At 44.2% G+C, this 14415-nt stretch overlaps 1 protein-coding gene and 5 non-coding genes across 6 annotated transcripts in view; 2 read left to right on the top strand and 4 right to left on the bottom strand.

The window, feature by feature from the left end:
• The window catches only part of DHX37 (DEAH-box helicase 37), a 31881-nt gene extending 25780 nt beyond the window's left edge, over nucleotides 1–6101 (top strand). Inside the window, exons 22-27 of the mRNA XM_063143788.1 lie at nucleotides 657–771; nucleotides 1268–1405; nucleotides 2488–2582; nucleotides 3919–3992; nucleotides 4662–4759; nucleotides 5552–6101. Of these exons, the coding sequence (XP_062999858.1) occupies nucleotides 657–771; nucleotides 1268–1405; nucleotides 2488–2582; nucleotides 3919–3992; nucleotides 4662–4759; nucleotides 5552–5631 (600 nt within the window). The 3' untranslated portion in view covers nucleotides 5632–6101. The remainder of the gene's footprint in view (nucleotides 1–656; nucleotides 772–1267; nucleotides 1406–2487; nucleotides 2583–3918; nucleotides 3993–4661; nucleotides 4760–5551) is intronic.
• A 1418-nt stretch (nucleotides 6102–7519) lies between these two features.
• On the bottom strand, nucleotides 7520–7591 carry TRNAA-UGC (transfer RNA alanine (anticodon UGC)). The gene has a single exon. It is a non-coding gene; the product is annotated as a tRNA-Ala (tRNA).
• A 477-nt stretch (nucleotides 7592–8068) lies between these two features.
• TRNAD-GUC (transfer RNA aspartic acid (anticodon GUC)) lies at nucleotides 8069–8140 on the bottom strand. Its single transcript has one exon. It is a non-coding gene; the product is annotated as a tRNA-Asp (tRNA).
• Nucleotides 8141–8925: 785 nt separating this feature from the next.
• TRNAF-GAA (transfer RNA phenylalanine (anticodon GAA)) lies at nucleotides 8926–8998 on the bottom strand. Its single transcript has one exon. It is a non-coding gene; the product is annotated as a tRNA-Phe (tRNA).
• Nucleotides 8999–10308: 1310 nt separating this feature from the next.
• On the bottom strand, nucleotides 10309–10380 carry TRNAD-GUC (transfer RNA aspartic acid (anticodon GUC)). Its single transcript has one exon. It is a non-coding gene; the product is annotated as a tRNA-Asp (tRNA).
• A 542-nt stretch (nucleotides 10381–10922) lies between these two features.
• Nucleotides 10923–10994, top strand: TRNAA-UGC (transfer RNA alanine (anticodon UGC)). The gene has a single exon. It is a non-coding gene; the product is annotated as a tRNA-Ala (tRNA).
• Nucleotides 10995–14415: the final 3421 nt, after the last annotated feature.

Here is a 14415-nt window from a genome sequence, read left to right as displayed (position 1 = left end):
AGATGAAAGATGGTATTTAAAGGTATTTTTTAAGCTAAATGTTTTGGCTCCCACCCTCATCAGTAGATGTGCTGTTAAATGAATCATATATATATATATATATATATATATATATATATATATAATGCTATAGCAATGCGTGACACACAGCACTGTGTGACACGCAGCAGTGTATGACATGGAACTTTGTACATTGGAGGTTCTGAGCTATGAGAAGAACTTTGTACGCTGGAGGTTGCGAGCTAGGAGAAGAACCCCAGCCAGCATGGCCAATGGTCAAGAATCCTGGGAGTTGTAGTCCAAAACCCCTGGAGTGCAGCAGGTTGCTGAAGGCTGGTGTGAGGCAAGGGTATCCTTGCAGAATCTACTTTTGCTTTGTTTGTTTTTTAAACTCGAACCCAGAGGTCTTTCCTCTGGAGCCGGGTGCAAAAGAGTGCTTCCCTTGGGAGGAGGCGAGCCCTGATGCCTATAGGGAAGCAGCAGGAAGCCTCCTCTGCAGACGGGTGATTCTGCTGTATCTCGGCAGCAGGCGCGAGTACACGGCCTCCTAAAGAATTGGACGTTCTTCCGTTCACATGATGGTTATATGGCAGCTTGCTTTCAGCTCTTGGGGATCTCTTTCTTCCTTCTCCACGTCTCCTCCCCTTCTTCCTTAGACGCCTCTTCTGGACGATCCGGTCTTCATCCACCCCAGTTCCGTCCTCTTCAAGCAACTCCCCGAATTTGTGGTGTATCAGGAGATTGTGGAAACCACCAAAATGTACATGAAAGGTAAGAGCCGACTCCTTTCCCTGCCTTCTCCTCTTGGGATAAGCTAGGAGACGGCTGGGAGGGTTGTGGGAGCTCTAATCCAAAACATCTGGAGGGCACCAGGCTGGGGAAGGCTGGCGTAGAGAAATGGGCACTCGGTTTCTGTGAGGGCAAGTCGCTCGAAGGCGCAAGGGTCACGGATCTGTTGTCGTTGCGGGAGCCGGAGAAAGAGCGGGCGGAAGACAACGGGAATAAATGAGATGCAGAGAGGCATTCAAACATCCCATAATGTTTGAAACGGAGGCCAAGCGTCCAGGGGCCCGCACCGGTTCTTCAGGGGCCTCTGGCCGTTGCTGGAGCTCTCAAGGTGAGAGGGGCCAGAGACCGGCCCCCTGAGCTCTTGTGCCAGCAGGGAGTGTGGCTTGTGTGACTTCGACATCTTGCCTATTTCCAGACTGATAAAAGATCCCTGCTTTCTCCCAACCTTTTTCCGTTGCGCGTCTCCGTTCTCCTGAAGGCGTTTCAGCGATTGAAGCGGAATGGATCCCGCTCCTTCTGGCCCCGTACTGCCACTTCGAAAAGCCCCTGGAGAACCCTCCTCCTTCCTACTCTCCTGAAAGCGGCAGCGTTCGGTGTCACAGAGTGAGCGTTTTCTGTAAGTTTCCCAAAGTGGGGGGACGTTGGGGTGGGTCTTCGTTGTTGTTTTTTGCTTTCTAGATTTATTTATCTTTCCGTGCGAAGTGGTGCAGACGTCTCCTTCTTAGAATAAGTTTTCTCAGAAGTCGGACTTCTCCTGTGACTCTCGCTTACATTTCCCTGCCTGCCGTTCGTGCCCCTTGGGTCATATGGGGGGGGGGGGGTTGTGGGGAGACGGAGCCAGCTCCAAATCTGGCCTCTGCCCCACGGCTTTCGCCCCATCCCTTTGATGGGTCAGGTTGGTGTCCTCAGCACTGACGTAAACCGCCCAGAAAGCCTTGGCTATGGGGCAATATACAAATGATGATGATGATGATAATAATAATAATAATATATGAGTGGAGCTCAGAACAACCGCCCTGCGGTCCTCATCTGTCCTGCGGAGCCTCTGGTGTTGCTCTGAGCCCGGCTCCCTGGAGGGAATCCTCACCGTCACCTCCAGTATGGAGAAAACAAGCAGGTGTTGCGGACGGTGGGACCGAGAAGAGCTGCGGAATCCCTTTCTCGGTTTTCTCGGTTCTGAGGAAAACTAAAACGGGCAGGGGCTGGGGTTAGATGACGCCACTGGGTGTGGCCAAGCCGCGGAGCAATCCAGGGCTGGCCCTACCATTAGGCAGAGTGAGGCAGTTGCCTCGGGCGGCAAATGCTGGGAGGCGGCAGCAAGGTGATAGAGGAGGGGATTGTGTGCCGGGTGGCCTTCCCTAAGCTAGCCTGCTGCCTTCAGGTGTGGCGTCCCATCCGTCGGTGTTGAAGAAAGATGTTCAGTCCTGAAGAAGGGTTTTTTGGTACATGGACTGAGAGGTGGGGGGCACCTCAGGCGGCAAAATGTCTTGGGACGGCCCTGCCTGCACCATAAAAAAAAAAGTTCTGTGTTCCTGGCAAAGATAGTACAAGGACGAACTGGAGGCTGCAGCACCCTTCTCATGCCCATTTTCTCCTATTAGGGGGAGACAGAATGATGGTGAGAGGAGCCCGCTCAGCACCAACTCCCAGCCTGTGACAGAGTCTTAACCCTCTTCCACCACCTTTTTTTCTCTGCAGATCGAGTCGGATGGCAGCTTCCTGCGGTGGAGGTAGATTACCCAGAAGGCATTGACCGCTACAAATACTTCGCCAAGTTTTTATTGGAAGGGAAGGTATGCCAGTTTCTCCCTGCCTAATACTGCTTCGTGAGCCATTGTCTCTGTTGCTCTTCATTCATTGCATTTTCATTATTATTGCATTATGTAAGGCAACCTGGGAATTTTGATGAAGGTTAGGCAGAGCGGTAAAGCAGCAGTTTCTGCAGCTGAAGCTCTCCCCACGGCCTGAGTTCAATCCCAGCGGAAGCTGGTTTCAGGCAGCCGGCTCGGGTCGACTCAGCCTTCCATCCTCCCGAGGTCGGTAAAATGAGTACCCAGTTAGCTGGGGGAAAGGTAATAACGGCCGGGGAAGGCAACGGCAAACCACCCCGCTATAAGGCCTGCCAAGAAAACGTCAGCGAAAGCTGGCGTCCCTCCAAGAGTCAGTAATGACTCAGTGCTTGCACGAGAGGTTCCTTTCTTTTCCTTTCCTAGGCTGTGAGTACCTAAATATATATATATATATATATATATATATATATATATATATATATATATATGAGAGAAAGCGTAATATATAACTTTTCGTGAATGTCAACAAACAAAACAGAAAATATATCGTGAAAAACCAGGGCGGGGGCGCGGAACCACCCATGCATTGTATATATAGAATTATCATTTCCATCATATGAACTGGGGGCAAAGAAAGGAAGAGAATTATACAAAGGTTTCAAGAAAAGCAGACCAAATATCCGTATATTTATCTACTTGCAAGTTGCATCTGATATATATTTTTGAAAGCATTTTATCTGATAAACGTTCTTGCGCTGTGGTTTTTATTTATTTCATTTCATTTCATTTTATTTCATTTCTATTCAGCCCAATAGTCGAAGCTCTCTGGGCGGTTCAGAAAAATTAAAACCATGAAGCGCGTAATAAAACAACCAACCATTTAAAACTATAGTTTTTTTTTTATTTTTAGAAGCTGCTCGGATATATAACGTTGGGCAGGGAGAATGGCGTTATACTCCCAAGAAGTTCTGGAGAGACATAGGGTGCCACTCCTGATATTATTATTATTATTATTATTTTATTTATTTATTTATTTATATAGCACCATCAATGTACATGGTGCTGTACAGAGTAAAACAGTAAATAGCAAGACCCTGCCGCATAGGCTTACATTCTAATAAAATCGTAATAAAACAATAAGGAGGGGAAGAAAATGCAATAAAAATAGTATAAAAACAAACAGGAAGCTTTTTTCTTTGAAAACTATTTGGGGTCGTCGTTCCCACGCAAATTTAATAGAGTAAAATTCATGTGATCATCAGCTTCAGATTTATTTCATTGGTAGCAGCCCTTAAAAATCAATTTATTGACACACACACATTAACGTTTCTACTTCTAGGTTGTTAAAAAGTTGGCCTCTTATAGCCGCTGCTTGATATCCAGTCCAGTCACAATGCTGAAAAGCTGGTCCAAGTAAGTTGTTTGCAAGGGGGGGCGTTGGTTCACATGTATGTATATCTGCCCGCTGCAGAAAAAAATGGGAGAATGCTTTACAGCAGCTGTTGTCCCCGGCCAGGGAGGTACAGCGCAGTGGCTACTGCTCAAACAGTGGGGTCAAATCCGGCCACCTGGAAGCCTTTTTACTCGCCACAGACGAATAGCTGAGTGCCTGATTTATATGGCTGCTTGACAGGAAGTTGCCGGCATAACAGGAAGTCACCCTTACCATCTGACCCAGTCTCCTGCCTTCATTGCTTATCAGAGATTTGGAGGAAGAGTGGATAGCACTGAGAGCCATGACGTAAAAAAATGGTTTCACTCTGAATTAGTCCTACCTGCCTACTCTAGCTTCTACCCAGGACAGCCCTGGGTATCAGCAGGGTCAAGGGAATCCCAAGGCTTGCAAAAGTGCAAATAAAAATCTTTACGGGAAAAACTCTTTAAGGGGAGCAGGAGGCCTCAAAGTGAGTCCGTGAAATGCTTACGGGTTGTGGGGAGGGACAGAAAATCGGATGGAGGGGGAATGGAGTATTCTGGAGAGGAGCGTGGCTGGCTGGAACTCGGATCACCCTGGACTGCAGCATTTTGTTGCAATCTTCACTCGTCTGTCTTAATGCGTGCACTTGACCGGCTTCTTCACAGGCTCCAGCCAAGGACGGAATCTCTCCTGCAAGCCCTTGCCTCCGAAAATGCAGACAACCGGGACGCTTTGCTCGCTGCCTGGAAGAAGAACACGAAATGTAAGCTTATCCAGACATGGGCATGGAGCACGCTTAGAAGTTCTCATGGATGATGATGATGTTTTATTACATTTATATCCCACCATTTATTTATTTGTGACACTTATATACTGCTGAATATAAGAACCCTCAGCGGTACACATTAAATATTGAAATCATGTTTGAAATACAATGTGAAAAACATTAAAACGCTTCCAACTACAATATAAAGAATACAATTCAAGGAGCAGTAAAATAGAGCTGCATGATTAATTTAATTGCAGCCCAGGGACAGCCTGGATTAACAAGAGTGTTTACAGGAGGTGTTAAAAAATATCCTGCATTTTCTGCCTTCTGAACTGCATGAGGGAGGGTTTTCCAAACAGTGGATGCCACTACAGAGAAGGCCCTGCCATCAGAGTTTTGGTTTATTTTCAGGCAGAGAAACAAAATATAAATATGTAAATGTTTTATTTATTTGTTGAAAGCATGTTTATGCCAGTCTTCAGCCAAAAGAGACCCTGAGCAGCTTTCGTACAATCAGTAAAAACAAGGCAGTCTCAGTAAAAAAAAAAAGGCAGTTTACAGTATAAAAAGACACAACACAAAAGGAAAAAGGAATATGAAGGGAAAAGGAAAAAAGCAGGCATCCCTGGGTTTCCCATGTCACCTCCCTCCGCTGCAACCTGCCAGCATTTCCCCATGAGTGTAATTATTACACCAGAGAGACTTAAAACCCTTAATGGAAAGTTCCACTAAATCATATGACTCAGCCACCTCTCTTCTTTTCTGCTTTAATCTCCTCTGTTTCAGATTTGTTGACGGAATATTGCCAGTGGATCCCAGAAGTTACCCACGCGGAGGTCTCGAAATTCTGGCCCCCTGTGCTGTGAAGATTTAAGAACATAAAAGAAGAGCCCTGCTGGATCAGACCAAGGGCATTATGCTTTGGGGTGCTTTCATGCTGCTCCAGGGGTGTGGAAGATCATAGCATACTCACCTGAACGGTGCCAACTCCACGGGGTTGCAAAGGAGTCACGGAAGCTAGTGTGACCTTGCTGGTTTGCATTGGACAAATGCACGGGAAAGATATTTTCAAATGTGAGAGAAGTCTCATGTGTGTGTGTGTGTGTTTTGCAGGGTGGGAAGTTAGAGCTGCTAAGTTAACAGATTTTGAAGGGTCACCCTAATTTCTGTGCCTCTCCTCAGTGCCTCTCCTACAGCCGTGGTGGATCCTTTCATGTGAATATTATTATTATTGTTGTTGTTTTAAACACACTCTGTATTATAGTTTTGTAAATTTATTTTGGTATTCCAACAAGGCGGTTTTCTGAAATAAATTGATCTTTGTTTTTCTATCCAATTCTGTTTGTTGCCGTCTCTGCTGCAAAAGTGTTCAGAACAGCAAAGCTTTATCCTAAACTAAGCTTAAGGATTAAGGCAAGCTCTCCACATATTACACCCATATTCCTCATAGTTAGGGGCTAGACCAGGGATCGTAGGGATTACTACTAGTAGTAGAAGTCGTATTAATTACATTGCCCCATACTGCCCCATAGGTGAAGCTCTCTGGGCGGTTTACAAAAATTAAAAGACTGAACATTTAAAAATCAATATACGAACTTTAAAAACACAAAAACAGCTAACATTTAAAATAATTTTTAAACTCTCAGCCAGGCCAAGCATAGTTCTGGAGTCTGTTGAAACTCAACCTATGCTATTAAATGCCTGGGAGAAAAGAAAAGTCTTAACCTTATAGTTCACCAACACCGAGTGCAGCTTTCCACAGCCTGGTACCCTCCTGATGCTTTGGACTACAATTCCCAAGATTCCTGACCATCAGCCATGCTGGCTGAGGTTGATGGGGATTGATGTCCAAAGCATCTGTACAGCACCGGATTGGGGACCCAGCGATTGAGGTCACTAGTTCCCCAATCCCATCTTAGGAACTTGATATGGGGCAATTGTTTGAAACTATCCTGCATTTATTTATGTGTTGCCCTATAGCCGAAACTTTCAGGGCGATGTACATAATAAACATACATATACACTTGCCTGGACCCTAAGATCAACTTCAAGAGTCTTTCTCTGGGAGCCCTGCCAAAGGAAGTGAGAGAGGTGACTACTAAGAAGAGGGCCTTTTCTGCTGTGGCACCTCAGTTGTGGAATGAGCTTCCCAGAGAGGCTCGCCTGGTGCCTGCACTGCTTTTTTCGGCAACTGGACAACCATCTGTCAGGGATGCTTTAGGGTGGATTCCTGCATTGAGTAGGGGGTTGGACTCGATGGCCTTGTAGGCCCCTTCCAACTCTATTCTATGATTCTATGAACCAGGTGAAGACCTTTTTATTCTCCCAGGCATTTTCATTTTTCAGTTTGTTTTATAGCTGGCATTGTATTTAAATTTTTTGCACTGCTGCTAGCTGCCGTTACATTATTTTCATTTTTATGTTATAGTTTTATCATCTTAATTTTATTGCCTGGTATTTTTGTGGCTTTAATAGTTGTGAACCACCGAGAGAGCTTCAGCTATTGGGAGTTATAAAAATGAAATAAATAAATAAAAGCAAAACTAATACCAAAAAAGTATTTTAAGACCAGCAACGAAAGAAGATAACTGAACAGCCAAAAAAGATTGTTTTAAAGTGCTTTGCATAAGAGAGGATAAAAGCACAGTTTGAGAATTTTCTAGGTTGTGGAAGGAGCCCAAAGAAGAGGTGGGGGAAAGAAATTGAATGGAGTTTTTCTCTCCCTTTGGAATCTGGAGAGTAGGCAGGGAAAAGTGGAGATGCCGGGGATTGAACCCGGGGCCTCATACATGCAAAGCATGCGCTCTACCACTGAGCTACATCCCCCCATATGGCAATAACGTGGTGAGAATTCATTATGACACAGAGAGAACACGACTGGGATAAAGGGTATGTGGTATGCAGGCAGATTGCGTCTGAAAACTGAAGGAGGGCAGGAAGTAAGGAAAGAATTAAACATTCATTCAGTTTAAGGCGTAAACAGCTCATTGCTTGTTTAAGTCATGCTGGTTTGCAACTTCACACAAAAATCCAAGCCCAGTGCAAGGGGGGAAATGATGTGCAATGCGTGCAGTGCAATGCAAAAACCTTGTGCAAAAATGCAAGGAAGAATGGATTTGCATTGCACCCCAGGGGCAATGCACTACGAATTGCTTACGTTTGCACTTCTTCTATGTCATATCTCTGTATGCAATACGAGCAATGCAGGCAAACAAACAAAGCCACCCCTCTGGAACAGCATTGTGCTATGAAAATATTTAAGTAAAAAGTAGAAATATAGCTGGGTGGGGGAAAAGACTAAGCCTCCCCGTCGGGGAATCGAACCCCGGTCTCCCGCGTGACAGGCGGGGATACTTACCACTATACTAACGAGGAAATGCTATACCTGGATTTCAAAAATACGTCACTTAAGACAACAATACAATTAATATATGCATTTTGATTGGTTTGGCAATAGGAAATGTAGTTTCCAAATAGGAAAGGTACGAAAACTGGGTGCTTCTCCTAAGAGTATCTAATTGGCCACTAATATAGAGTTAATATAAAAATGGCTCTGATCATTCAGTGATTCAGACGTGCAATTCTTTGCAAAAAAAAAAAAGAGTAATGGTTATAGAGGGGTCTTTGGTGTGGTCCAGCAATTGCGACTCTTTATGTGGTTCAGGGAAATCAAAGTCAGTCACCAGGTTCAGAGGTTTTGCAAAGTCTGAAACACATCAGGTTCCGTGTTAGGGTGTTCACACGACCCCTCGAATGCAACATTTCTCTCAAATATGTGGGGTGGATTGATGCCCTTTGCAACCTGCTAAAAGTAAGTGGGGAAGAAATCCATTCAGGCCTTTCCAGCTGGACATCAGGAAAAACTTCCTGACTGTTAGAGCAGTACGACAATGGAATCAGTGATCTAGGGAGGTTGTGGTCTCTCCCACACTCGAGGCCTTCAAGAGGCAGCTGGACAAGCATCTGTCAGGGATGCTTTAGGGTGGATTCCTGCATTGAGCAGGGGGTTGGACTTGATGGCCTTGTAGGCCCTTTCCAACTCTGCTATTCTATGATTCTCTTTTTTGTGTTGTAGACTGCAGGCGAGGTATAAATTTGATCTATGGCGATTCTGAATCATAATTTAGATGTTTAAGAGCCAAGAAAGAACAAAAACATCCTGCCGAAACCCGGGATCGAACCAGGGACCTTTAGATCTTCAGTCTAACGCTCTCCCAACTGAGCTATTTCGGCGGATGACAGCTCAGTTCATTCGCCAGCACTACTTGGTTCTGACGTCCCACATGGAAGTTTGGTCTAAACAATCAGTTGCCCATTTATGTTTCTTTTTTTGGGTGTGTGTGGAAACTAATTCTAAAATATTCCACTTTCAATGAAGATCAAAACTATGCTTATCTTGTATGCACACAAACGGGTGTGCTGGTGTATGTGTGTGTGGAGTGGTGGAAATGATTAAAAAATTGGGTTGAAATGACAAATGCAACAAGTTAAAGTCTGTGACAATTAAATTAACGTTTAAATGTGTGCAAAGTAAGCCTTAGCAGCTGTAATGGGTGGTAATTAACAACACAGCCATTCTAGCTTTGCTAGGGGCAGGAAACTCTTGTCTGTATTCATGCCCAGTAATTAAGCACACTAATTTGCAGCAATTAACTTCCTTAGCATTCACAAGTCAGTATATATGCTGAGAGAAGTCCTACAACTCCCAGCATGCTGGCTGGGGAATGCTCTGCCTAAACATACATAGGATTGCACCCTAAAATGACCTAGCTGCACATCTGCTGAGCATTTGCAGGAAAACCTACAAAAGTAAGTATTCTGGTGGTCTCCCTAGGCAAAATAATAGATTTAAATGAAGTATCTGGGGTTATCCTTCGAATATCTTCTAAATCAGAAACACCAGCTCTAGGAAGAAATTGCAGACAAGAGTGGTCCCAGGACTAGAGATGGGAAGGCCTGGGGGAAATGCTGAGGAGGCCAGGAAAGGGAAAAGTCTGGTTTTTCTTCAGGGATTTTTGGAAAGTTTTTTTTGGGGGGGGGGATGTGTGTCTCTCCCCCCCCTCCCACTCCAGCCTCTGAATTTTTCTGGGCTTTCCCTGTATTTTGGGGTTGTTGTTTTTTTCCTTTGCAGACCTAAGTGGAAAACCGAACCATGATTTTTCAGAGGTTAAATCCACAGAATCTCTCTTTTTGCAAATTAAGCATTTTTAAAAAACTAAATAAATAAGCAGAGGTTGCTGCTTTCACCCCCACAAACCCTTGCAAAGCACTTACGGCAATCATCGCTTCCTATGAAAGTGGTGGAAAGTAGTAAAGGGGTGGTGGTGGAGAATTCATTCATTTGGAGCAAGATTACTTACCAACGTGCTTGATTGGTTAAGGCTGGGGGAGACTGAACCCTAGACTTCCTCAAAGGGAGAGCAGCTTGGACTACAACCCCCAGCATGCACAGCTATGGGGCTTGCAGTCCGACGCAGCAGGAGGGAAAAGTTTGTCCTAAAATGTTGCAAGTTAAGGAGGGTTTGGGAGAGAAAAATCTGAGCCTCCCCGTCGGGGAATCGAACCCCGGTCTCCCGCGTGACAGGCGGGGATACTTACCACTATACTAACGAGGAAGTGCTTAGTTTCTCTTTTCCTAAAACCTCCCATAAAGCAACTTCCTGTTTAAGTAGTTTACAAAGCTGAGCAAGTCAAAGAATAAATGGAAATTGCAACAATTGTAAAGTGTTAATTTGTGGTTGTTCTGGCAGGGGGGTGGAGTTGCAAATGTTGTAGGCAATTTAAGGGGTGGGGGCATATTGAGTGATGAGTATGGATTTTATAATCCTTCATAACATCACCGTATTCCCAAACCCAGGGAATCTTTTGCAAGTTTCGCGTTCCACAGGACTCTTCAATTAGTTTTATTTAGTAACTAAAACGTTTAAAACAAAGCAGATGGGAGTGGCGCTTCCTGCAAAGAGCTTTTGTGTGCCAGTAGTAGGTTACATTGCAAGCTTGTAGGTTGAGGCAGGCGGAAAATGTGGGTTTGTATTTAAATTGAAGAGGCTGAAGGAGGGGAGGACGAAGGGAAAGAAAACCTTTTGGAAAAGGAGAGAAATCTAGTAGATCTTGCAGTGACTTTGTACTTCCTATTTGGACAGCATTTTTCCGTTCAGGGGATGTAGCTCAGTGGTAGAGCGCATGCTTTGCATGTATGAGGCCCCGGGTTCAATCCCCGGCATCTCCACTTTTTTTCTTGTCATTTTTCACAGAAATTCTCATTCTTACAATTGATCTATCTGCTAAATAAATGTAGTTTGGTACCACATTCGTTTTGGATCACTGGCAAGCCCGAAAGCGTGTTTCCGGATGGATGAAGGGCATTGAACTTGTTTTTCGCAGAATTTGTTTTGCTTTTTGTTTTATGCTGACTCAGTATTTAAAAAGAAGGTTCTTAACAGTTGCTGCAAGACAACTTTTATCAGCAAATTTAGCTTTTTGCTTTTTTAATCAGGAAGTCCAGGCACAAGTCTGGCTTGTGAAACTGACATATAGACCTAATTCTTAGATTGACATATATTCCTAATTTTTCATTTTACAAGCCCCCTGATTCCAGTTTTTGAAAAGATTGGGGCTTATTCAGATCCCTCAATACAGCACCTTTCACTAACTGACAATAGTCAGATGCACAAACCCAAAACAGACTCCTGCCAGAATCCATGGGTGGAAAATGCAGGTTAACATTTGGAGTACAGCAAATTGACTCTAAGACACAGCAAGGAGCTGAATGGCCCTGCGCACAGTGAAGAAGTCCAGAAGGGAAGATGTTTTCTGCTCCAGTATTCTAAACGTGTAGGAATCCGACAAGTATTCCTTCAAGGGATCAGAAAGTCAGTAAAATGCCCCGTTTGGAAAAACAAGACAGGAAATCTTTTTCAGGTTGAAGCTTTTTTGTATTTTTAATTGCAGAAATGTTCGTTCTTATCAGGTGAACTGAGGACATTATAACTGAGGACGTTATAACAACTGAGGTAAGTGTTATCTGAACATGGGGAGACACTCTGCAGCTGATGAGTTAACATGCAATGAATACATGCATCTCACCTTGTGCAATGAAAAGCAAACACATGCTTCTTCTGGAGAATCAGCAATTTCAGCATAGTTGAGTTCCCTTACCTTTTGTGGCTGGCTTGGGGGGGAATGCTGGAAGTTGTCAGACTTTTTTCCTCTCGTTGCTTCCTCTGACTCCTTGTTGCTTAGGCGGGGCGGGGGAACAAGAGTAGAGGTGTGCGTTGTTGGTGCTATATAAATAAATAATAATGTGCATGACATTATGCATGGTGCGGGGAAAGTGGATAGGGAGAGATTTTTTTCTCCTAATACCAGAACTGAAGGGTCATCTCACAAAGCTGATTGGTGGGAGATTCCGGACAGGTAAAAAGAAGTCCTTCGTCACAAAGTGCATAATTACAGCTATGTAGTGATGGCCACCAATTTGAACAGCTTTAAAGGGAGGGTTGACAAATTCCTGGAGGAGAAGGGTATCAATGGCTACTAGTCCTGATGGACTACTGCAACCTTCTTCTCACTGGCCTTCCTTCTTCTCACATCAGTCCATTGGTTTCTGTTCACCACTCTGCTGCTAAGATCATCTTCTTGGCTCGCCGCTGACCGTGTTACTCCACTTCTGAAATCTCTTCATTGGCTTCCAATTCACTTCAGAATCCAATATAAACTTCTCCTGTTGACCTACAAAGCTTTTCACTGTCTAGCTCCTTCCTATCTTACCTCTCTCATCTCACACTATTGCCCTGCTCGTGCTCTTCACTCCTCTGATGCCATGTTTCTCACCTGCCCAAGGGTCTCTACTTCCCTTGCTCGGCTTCGTCCATTTTCTTCTGCTGCCCCTTACGCCTGGAACGCTCTTCCAGAACATTTGAGAACTACAAGTTCAATCGCAGCTTTTAAAGCTCAGCTAAAAACTTTTCTTTTTCCTAAAGCTTTTAAAACTTGATTTTGCTCTGACTTTTATACTCCCTGTTTTATACTCTCTTCCCCTCCTTATTGTTTTATTATGATTTTATTAGAATGTAAGCCTATGCGGCAGGGTCTTGCTATTTATTGTTTTACTCTGTACAGCACCATGTACATTGATGGTGCTATATAAATTAATAATAATAATAATAATAATAATAATAATAATAATAATAATAATAATTGTATGCTACCTCCAGGATCCAAGGCAGTGGGCCTATGAACATCAGTTGCTGGGGAACATGGGCGGGAGGGTGATGTTGGACTTACATCCTGCTTCTGGGTTTCTCTGTGGGAAGCTGGACTAGATGCACCTTGGTCTGATCTAGCATCAGGGCTCTTTTTGTGTTCTGATATAGGATGCCAAAGAAACCAGTGTTGAGCTGCGGAGAGAACACAGCCGGTCACGTGAACATGTCTTGCTGGCCATGGCCAATCCTCAGTCCAATCAAACAGCTGTTGCTGAGGCTGCTGCTGTTGCTCCTGGTGCCTCCTTGTTTTTCATCCTGTTGCTGGCTGGCTCTGCTGTTTGCACAGCGATTTCCTTCTGGGTGCATTCAAAAACGAGACAGGATTTCTCAGGAAGGCAACTGGGAGGAAATGGCTTCTGTGTGGATAATCAAAACAATAGCTTGGGAATCTACTGGGCCTCACCCTGGAGGTTACTGGTGAGGCATCCGGCTTTTGATTGCTCCTCGCAACGAAAGACTACAATGCCAACATAGTACATCAGGGCAAAGCATTCTAGCTAAGCCTTTTGCTTGTTTTCTGTTTGCAGGGAGTTTGCAATGGAGGGGAACGTTCAAAACTATGATCCACACCCCACCCGCATTCTGAAATTTTATCACGGTCTGCTGCTGGATGAGGGAAAGGGCTGTGATAAACTTTTCTCCTTAATGTGCTATTTTTCTTACCTGCAGGGAGTTTTGTTTCTTTCTTATGTGAGGGATAGCTCAAAAATTTGCACAGTGGGGCTTTTACTTCTGTTCTGTCTAGTCATGGATAGGATTGCTCTACAGAAGTCTGTTATAATGTATATATCTCTTCTGAGGACTGTACCTAACACCTACGCTATTCTTCTGAAATGATCCAATGAAACATTGGATCATTTCAATGTTTCATCCAAAACTGGATGAAACAGTTTTGCATTGTGTTATTCATTTTTGTTCCACAGTGCCCTTTGTAGGGAACTGGTCAACGTCGACAGGTTCACTTAGCAGGGCTGGAAAACGTGTGTGTCCAGCTGTTTTGGCCTCCAACTTCCATCATTCTTCACCATTGGCTACACTGGCTAGAAGTGATGGAAGTTAGAAGCCAAAACATTTGGATGGCCACCAGTTGCTGACCTCTGGTTTAGAGGTTAAAATCTGAGGAATTCACAATAGCGTAGTACACCTTTTATTAAAACCAGATAGATTCTAGTTTCTTAAAAGTTCATGTACTCTTCATCATCTGTACTCTTCACCTTCTCTATCCCCCACCCCCCCACCCCACAAAAGCATGGGGAGGAGCCATTCTTCTATCTCACCTCCCTTTCTTGTTGTTTTGCTTAATACGTGTTTAGATTTTCTTATATTTAACTGATTTTAATTTCTGAGCTGCTTTTAGTTTCTTTTTTACATAAAGAAAAGTGG

The sequence above is a fragment of the Elgaria multicarinata genome, chromosome 18 (genome assembly GCF_023053635.1).
Source record: "Elgaria multicarinata webbii isolate HBS135686 ecotype San Diego chromosome 18, rElgMul1.1.pri, whole genome shotgun sequence".
NCBI classification, from domain to species: Eukaryota; Metazoa; Chordata; class Lepidosauria; order Squamata; family Anguidae; genus Elgaria; species Elgaria multicarinata.
This window is presented reverse-complemented; position numbering and strand designations above follow the sequence as displayed.